This window comes from Ixodes scapularis, unplaced genomic scaffold (assembly GCF_016920785.2).
Source record: "Ixodes scapularis isolate PalLabHiFi unplaced genomic scaffold, ASM1692078v2 PGA_scaffold3__209_contigs__length_174095766, whole genome shotgun sequence".
NCBI classification, from domain to species: Eukaryota; Metazoa; Arthropoda; class Arachnida; order Ixodida; family Ixodidae; genus Ixodes; species Ixodes scapularis.
The window spans coordinates 34,081,956-34,089,914 of record NW_024609868.1 but is presented as its reverse complement, the minus strand read 5'-3'; the positions used below and the strand labels follow the sequence as shown (position 1 = coordinate 34,089,914).

The 7,959-nt window shown below is 45.5% G+C and overlaps 2 protein-coding genes across 2 annotated transcripts; one reads left to right on the top strand and one right to left on the bottom strand.

Moving 5' to 3' along the window:
* Positions 1-637: 637 nt before the first annotated feature.
* LOC121046730 lies at positions 638-2,463 on the top strand. Its single transcript, XM_040501272.1, has 4 exons — positions 638-825; positions 1,530-1,643; positions 1,982-2,229; positions 2,360-2,463. The coding sequence occupies exons 1-4, from the start codon at positions 638-640 to the stop codon at positions 2,461-2,463; spliced, it is 654 nt and encodes a 217-aa protein (XP_040357206.1).
* A 1,879-nt stretch (positions 2,464-4,342) lies between these two features.
* Positions 4,343-6,851, bottom strand: LOC120840686. The gene is made up of 4 exons (XM_042292698.1): positions 6,683-6,851; positions 6,038-6,200; positions 4,600-4,738; positions 4,343-4,489 (listed from the first exon to the last, which is right to left on the bottom strand). Exons 1-4 carry the CDS (start codon positions 6,834-6,836, stop codon positions 4,343-4,345), a joined length of 603 nt encoding a protein of 200 aa, XP_042148632.1. The 5' UTR covers positions 6,837-6,851.
* Positions 6,852-7,959: the final 1,108 nt, after the last annotated feature.

Here is a 7,959-nt window from a genome sequence, read left to right as displayed (position 1 = left end):
CGGTGGCTAGAGGGAATGCAGACAAAGACTGCTCTGGAAAGCTATAGATTAAACAAAAGAGTTATTGCCAAAGAAAGCATTTATGACAATTCTAGGGGAAGCTCATTGCTGTTTGAGGCAAGAACGGGTGTTCTGCGAACCAGAACATACAGTGTGAAGTACCAGGAAATTGATACAGTGTGCACTGCTTGTGGAGAGGAGGACGAGACGGCTGAGCACTTGATACTCTACTGTAAAGGGCTTCACCCTATGCCTACCGAAGACAACATAGATTTAATAAAGTCATTGGGTTTTAGAGACAGCGAAGGGAGAGTGGATTTCAAGACTGTAGAGATTACCAAGCAAAGATTAAGTGAATGGTGGCAGAAATCGAGAGAAAACTAGGTATTTTCTTAATCACTGATGGCAAGGGGGTTTCATAGCCTCACTTTCTTTGCACTGCGGAGTGAATATAGATTTCACATTTAAATATTCTAAGCTTAAATGGTAAAACAAAAGGGCTAGGTGGCGTAAGCTACCGCCCGATCCAAAGGGCTCAGCCGTATTCATCCATCCATCCATCCAGCCATTTCCGGTTCCTTTTCATTTTGAATAGCAGACGAGAATTCTCGCGCTTCTTGAGCGCCAAGTTCGAGCGATGGCGTGGACGTACCTTGCCCGACGAAAACTCGCGCTTGCACTGTTGGTGCACCGCCTGCGCCGCAAGCGTAGGCGGTCAATGTACATACGGCAAATCTTTGACAAGCGCACGGTCTACGGGGAATACCACCGCCTCGTCCAGGAGCTGCGAGAGAGGGACCCCGAATACCACTTCAAGTATTTCAGGTAACTGAATGCACGCTCAAAAGGGATATTGAACTTACGGCAATTTCGGTGTCATAAAAGTATTAAAAAATGATCGAGCTTGCGGCGTACTGTTTGGGAGCGCAAGCTTCCCGACGCGAAAAATACTGCGCGTTGTTTCCAGTATTATTTCTGTAAAGCTGATGAAGGCAAGGTGGGACGGAACGTCTAGCTCTAGCTGATGAAGCTAGACGTTCCGTTCAAAGCTCATGAGGGCAAGCTGAGACGGAACATATAGCTGATGAAGCCAAGCTTCATAAGCTAGACGTTCCGTTGGCAAATCCGGGCTGATATCGGTTGCTCCCCCTTATATGGCAGCAGCCAACAATTGTGTTCAAGGGACAGTGTCGAGAGCCGTTTCGTTGTAGTGAAGTGGCTTACAAGAGTGCCTTCACCAGTGTCACGAGCTTGCAACTTTGAAATTCAGCAGAATGGGCAGGTTTGTTTCTTGTAAAAATATATTAGGGTTGTTTATAGTAGCAGTATAAGCTGCCAAGCTCAATCAAACAGCCATCCTGGGAACTTCCCGTCGCTTCCATATAAAACATAACAATAGGAGGAAACTCCATTATGACGTGCTTAGGCTGGTATGATGCCTAAAGCTTTATTTCAAAGTGTAGATTTTGAAAACTTCTGCTGAGGAATACCTGTTCATGTTGGGTCACTGTGTCATTGTGTTCATGCAGGATGACCAAGGCATCATTTGATCGACTGTTGAGCTTTGTGTATCACCGAATCCTCCACGCACCAACCCACAGGAGGCCAATCTCCCCTGGAGAAAGGCTCGCAGTTACGTTGAGGTAAATAGGATCTGTTCGTCTTTCTAACAAAATTATTATGTTTGCAATACTTTATATATATATTGTGTAATACTGTACACTGATCACTGTTCATTCCCTTGCGAATAAACCTGAGGGGATACCAAAAGTCCTCCCACAAGCCCTTCTCCGGCTGTTAATGTATCACCTTCACATTCAACAGCATGGTAGAAAAATATTTTACAGCTTCACTGGCTTCATAACAATAACAAATCTGTTTTCAACACAGTTTTATAGAACATACCACACTTCTATCACAAAATCCTGCATCGCAAAAGCACGTCAGGTTGAGGTTAATATGTCAATATAATTTTTTCTAGATTCCTGGCTACCGGAGGATCAATGCAGGATTTGGCCATGAGCTACAGAATGCACGCCTCGACAGTCTCTGGGATTCTGAGAGAAACCTTGCCGGCCATCTGGGACTGTCTGTCTCCTGTGGTACTGGAAAAGCCTACCACGTTGAAGTGGGAAAGAATACGGCAGGAGTTTTGTGCGAAGTGGAATTTCCCGAATGCCATCGGTAGCATTGACGGGAAGCACTTTTCTATTAAGTGCCCAGACAACAGTGGGTCAGATTGTTATAATTATAAAGGGTTTTATTCCTTGCTCCTGCTCGCTGTCGCAGACGCCAACTACAGGTTTACTCTAGTAGATGTAGGGGCACAGAGACGCATGTCAGATGGCTCTTTCTTCAGGGAAAGTGCCATCAGACGTCACTTTGGAGCCAACACTCTCGGGCTGCCCTCGGGTGTGTCTAGGTGGCCCGTCTGTTTACTCGGCGACGCTGCTTTTCCCTTGAGCACGTACTTAATGCGCCCGTACCCAGGAAGGAGTCTCGATGACAACAAAAAGGTTTTCAATTACCGTCTTTCCAGGGCGCGCCGATGTGTCGAAAACGCTTTTGGCATTTTAGTCTCCAGGTGGCGTGTGTTCCTTGGAACTGTCGAAGGTGACGTCGAGCTTGTCACTGACATGATAAAGGCAGCAGTATGTTTGCATAACTTTCTCATGTCTGATAACGCATACTGTCCAAATGATTATGGCGACAGGCCACAGGGGCGGGCGGTGCAGGAAGGTCAGTGGAGACAGACAGTGTCGCAAATTGGCACTTGCACTGCAGCGGCCGGCAAGCGCCCTGCTCAAGCAGCCGTAGACATGAGAGATGAGATCTCAGATTATTTCATGTCTGAAGAAGGCTCCCTGCCATGGCAGCTGGAAGTTGTTAGGCGCAGCTAATACGTGAACCTGTGTTAGCACAACAATCTTCGCAAACAGAATATAACACAATTTTCCACTTGCCTGCTCTAGACTGCTCTATCTGGGCATATGCCCAGATAGAGCAGTCTAGAGCAGGCAAGTGGAAAATTGTGTTATATTTTGCATCTGCCAGTCTTGTTAACAATTTGAGAGCGGCTTGTGCGCGTCCACATTTTTTTGCTTGGCTACTTGTGTCAGCCTTATTTGTTTGTGCTGGAAGTGTTCATTCTTGAACCTGATTTGTTTATTGTTTTCGCATGCATTTTTCCTGCTGCAGTGGTTAAATGGTAAAAGACATTCTATGTCAGCCAGTTCTCTTCTAGCCTAAAATGAAGGCGCTGCATGACTTCTATATAACGTTCTTCCTTTCCTTAAAAAACAATAAATTTATAAAACACAATTTTTACTGCCTGGATACTACAGGCATGTCTCAAAATAAATAGTCGTTGAAAAAAATGTTCTTTGCCACATATGTATGCCGCAAGACGCATTTTTTTCTCTATCTCTACAGAAACTATTCCCTTACAATGATGATTAGGAGTGTACTCTATATACGCCATTACTCCGAAGAGTTTCTTTTTTCCCCGCGCTCCGGGAAGACGTGAGACGAGGGAGCAGAGTCGGAAATAGAGCACCATCTTAATCATCATCATTGTAATACGGTATAGTTTTACCATCGCCGCCATCAAAACAAGAATTACACATCGCCACGTAAATAGTGGGCGCGATTATTTTTTTTTCTATTTATTGTTTCGACGAGAATTTATTTTAAGACATGCCGGGCCTTTTCCGGGCAATAAACATGTTTCCTTGTAAGTTAAGTAACGCAGAATCAATTATTTTAGCTAGCCATTGCTTCGATGCCAGCCATTTGAAACACAAGTCTGTGAGATGTTGCCGGCTTTTGGTGCTGTTCGTGGGTCAGTCTGCAGAAGCAATTGATCATTTGTATTACCTTTGATAGACATCACGAGATTGTGAGAACTTATTATATATAAAAAAATTACCTTGCCTTTCACTCTGTGCTATCTGTGTTGCTTTTTTAAAGAATTATTTCGCATCGGATTGTGTGTTGCTTTATTCACTGTTCTGAGGCATTTGTGGCAAAAAGTTGCCTTCCCACCTAAGTTTTTGTGCTTAGGCAGACATTTTATTAAGTCTAGTAGGACTAAAAGTCAATGACTCGTGTTTTTACTTTTTATAGTGGTGTTTCGACTTGTGTCTCACAAGGTGTCGGGCGCTAAAAGTATTACGCACGGATCTTTTTTTTTTAATACTTTGTTCATAAAATTATTTTATTGGAGTTTGAGTCACGTCAATCCAAGTAGAAGCATAAAAAATTAAAAAAAAACACAGCAGCAGTTTCTTGCTTTGTTATAAAAACATACAGTAACGGAAGTAATTGCAGCATTTGTCAATAATTAGTTGTCATATTCTGCAATGATGTCCATTATTTGTGCCTTGCACTTTGCTGCGTCAGGCCTAAACAACCTGTCCAGGCTCATACCAATGGACATGCCAAAAGCCTCATTTTCCGTCATTTTCTTGTCCAGCTGGTAGAGCAGCTGCTGCTCAAATTCGCCACTTTTTTACGCTTTTTCGGAGCGCCTGACGACACCCCCGTCGTTGCACGCAGAGCGGGCTCATCACCATCATTATTTAGCTGTGATTGGCCCACTTCCATCTGCTCCAAATCAGTGCAGTTGTCCTCAGAAGGCGACGGTGCGCCACTCTGGATCAAATGAAAAAGGTCTTCTGCCGCGACATCCCCGTCGGCGTCCATTGCTAGTGGTCTTGTGTCCAGGTTGCACGCCGTTCTACAGGAACAGAAACATAATCCACTTAGCAAGCAAAACCATTATCACATGAGCAAAATGCTTCACATATATTTGATATTTCGAAAGGAATAAAAAATGTCTTAATATGTTTATCAGGTTAGTAATCCCCGTGTCAGACGACGTTCTAAAGGTCCTTTTAAACTAAGCTCCTTTATAAAATCGGCCAATCTGCTCACGATGTTGAGTGCGCCCGTACCCTACGGCGTGCGCTGGTTTTCCGATTTTATACAGGAGCTTAGTGAAAAGGATCTTTAGAACGCCGTCTGACACTGGTATAAGACGTTCTCTTCCCCTGTCTTTCCTCTTCGACACCGTTCCCCTGCTTTTACAACATTCTCGGGTTTTTCTACATTATGATCAACATCCACCACCTTGCCTGCGCACTCACTGCTTTTTCACTGGTATAAGTTTTATTTCTGAATCACTGTAAAATTAGAGCTACGCTGTACCGCCCTAAATAAAGCAAGCACAATAAACAAAAATATTGCGCCTATCGACGCCATTTTATTTGTTTGTTTTTGTGTGTGAGGGAAGGGAAGAAACAAACGCATATAAACATTTTCATGACGGTGGTCTGTCCGCATTTTAAAGTACAAGTGAAGTATTTCTGCAGAACATCCGACCATATCCCTCAATTGGGAGATACGAGGTTTCACATGTGTAAATTACCAGGAAGGTTGACTTCTGACTAATTAATCGGGGATAAATACTAACCAGCATTAAACGTGTTCATCAATTAACGCACAATGCTATGCATTCTTCTGCACAGCGTGCCAAGCTTGCTTGAAGCCATGGGAAGTATTTTCACCTTTGTTTTGTTCGCTATTTTGGTTATGTGTGGCGATACCGGCGAACATATGAAGAAGGCAATGAAGGCGGACCGTTTCTTTTATTTATCTTCTTTACACACTCGAAAAAAACTCTCAGCAGTGCGGGGGGCTCGCTCAATGCAAAGCCTGCCTGTCTCAGCCGCGTTGTACACAGACGCGGCTGCGTCCAACGTGATTAAAGAATTCCATCCACTATTCCATCCAAGAGGTCATTGGTGTCGGACGTTCGCTACTGCTGCTATGCCCCCAGTGTTCGATCGAAAGAAATAAAGCGGCATTCTAGTACGTTTTTGCGATTTCACTGACGGTTCCGTAACTCTCGTCAGGCCTGTATCTATAATTCCCGAGAACAGGATTGTGACCAAAATGTGTAACTCAATCTACGACACGAGTCTGTTTCAACGCTTAAATTCCTCATACCACGCTCGACAATGGTTCAAAATCTCACTTTTTAGGACGGCCACAGTTTTTATAAAATTCCATGGCCTGCATGAATTCCCAGGTGTGCCTGGCGACGAACCCGCTGCCGCTTCGCTTCGTGAGTTCTAGGGCCCTGGTTTCACGCGTGAAGCGGTCACGCAGCCTCTTCCACAGTTTTTGGCAGTCTCCAACTGAAAATAAAAACAAATTCTCTGGTTTTGGGCAATCTGTCAAAAGCTCCACTAAGGTGCGAAAGCACAGTTGGCGCACGTCCAAGCCGGGCCCGCTCGCCGTTCACCAGCCGCCTCATACGCGCATGCTTCTCTTCATCTCTACACCTTTTCTTTAAAGCACATTGCATTCTTTTTTTCTTTTTTTTTTTTTACAATCTATATAAGCACAAGTGGATCGTGCAAAGCCGCTGCTCGCTCTCCCCCACCCCTCAACTACCACGACGGATTATCCCTAGCCAATAAGAAACTCCGTTGCGTATCCGCTCTCTCTTTTTATCCGACCACGACCGCTACGTTCACCACGAAAGGTCAGTGAAGGGTTTTTATATAAAGTTTCACCTTTCAAGCAAATTACAAAACATGATCGCGTCTGCTGCAGCAGCGGAACACAGCACTGCGATAAGCACAGACGCGATGTGCGGAGCAACGAAATAGCTTACCTGTGGGGAGACCGCACAGCTCCCGGATGGCCTCCCAAGCATTGTCTTTCCTGGCCGTGTCGCGGTATTCGAGCTTCCTCGTGTCGTAAACACATGGGTGAAGACGAACTCCCTCGATGAGCTTCTCCACGACCGAGTCGGATTCTTCGAACATGGCGCCACATGAAGTGCTCCCGTCGTCTGCTATTGCTCGTATTCGCCGCGCTGCCCGCGCGAGGGCTGCCGGGAGCCAGCGCGTGATGCATCCTGGTCCGGCGTCGCCGGCGCGGCCGGCGCGGAATACGGCATGCTCCATTTTGGCGTCGAGGCGGTCAGACGGCGTCGAACGCCGCCGGTCGCGTCGGTTACGCCACGACGTCGGAGTATACACCTTTCCAAAAAACACTCGACCCCAGGGGCAACAAACCGCTTTCGAGCCCAGTCACTGAGTTTGAGGCTAGACTCTCACCGGCGTCCCTCCTAACCCTAACCGAGTGGACTGTGATTTCAATAGGCGCAGCCTGCGTAGGCGCAGTTTCAAACGGTGCTGGCGGCCAAATTCTCGTCTTTTCCCGCTATATTTTGTGTTTCGTGGTACATGTATTTTCCCGAGGACATTAAAGGGATACTGAACCAAGGAATTTAGTGTCCATAATAAGTGGCGCACGTTCTTTCCACGAGGCAGCAGCCGCCGATGTGCGCGAGCACACGCAACAAAAATGACGTCACAGACCTCCATTCGCGGTTAAGAGGACAGTGAAATGCATGGGCTTCGGACCAAAGAAGAATAAAGACAAGTTTTTCATATACACAGTGGTGTCTGGTGTAAAAGGTAAGCGATTAATTTGTCTAACAAGCACGTAGCTTTCACTTGTAGACATGAAAAGCCTGTCTTTATTCTCCTTTGGCCCGAAGCCCATGCATTTCACTGTCCTCTTAAGCGCGAATGGAGGTCTGTGACATCATTTTCGTTGCGTGTGCTCGCGCACACCGGCGGCTGCTGGCTCGTGGAAAGAACGTGCGCCACTTATTATGGGCGCTAAATTCTTTGGTTCAGTATCCCTTTAAGAAAGCATTGTGCCACATTTAAAAAAAAAAAAAAAAAAAAAAAAAAACTGTAAACTATTTTTGTTGGGTACGCACGCGACAAAACGAATGCGACTGGAATTTATAGTTCTAGTTATTTGTTTTGTTCTTAGGATAAGTTTTGACGGCGCCGCGGGATTTGCCGCATGTGAAACAACAAAGCGCTTTGCTGACAAAAATAAATTGCAACAGAAGAGGGCCGAAAGGCACGC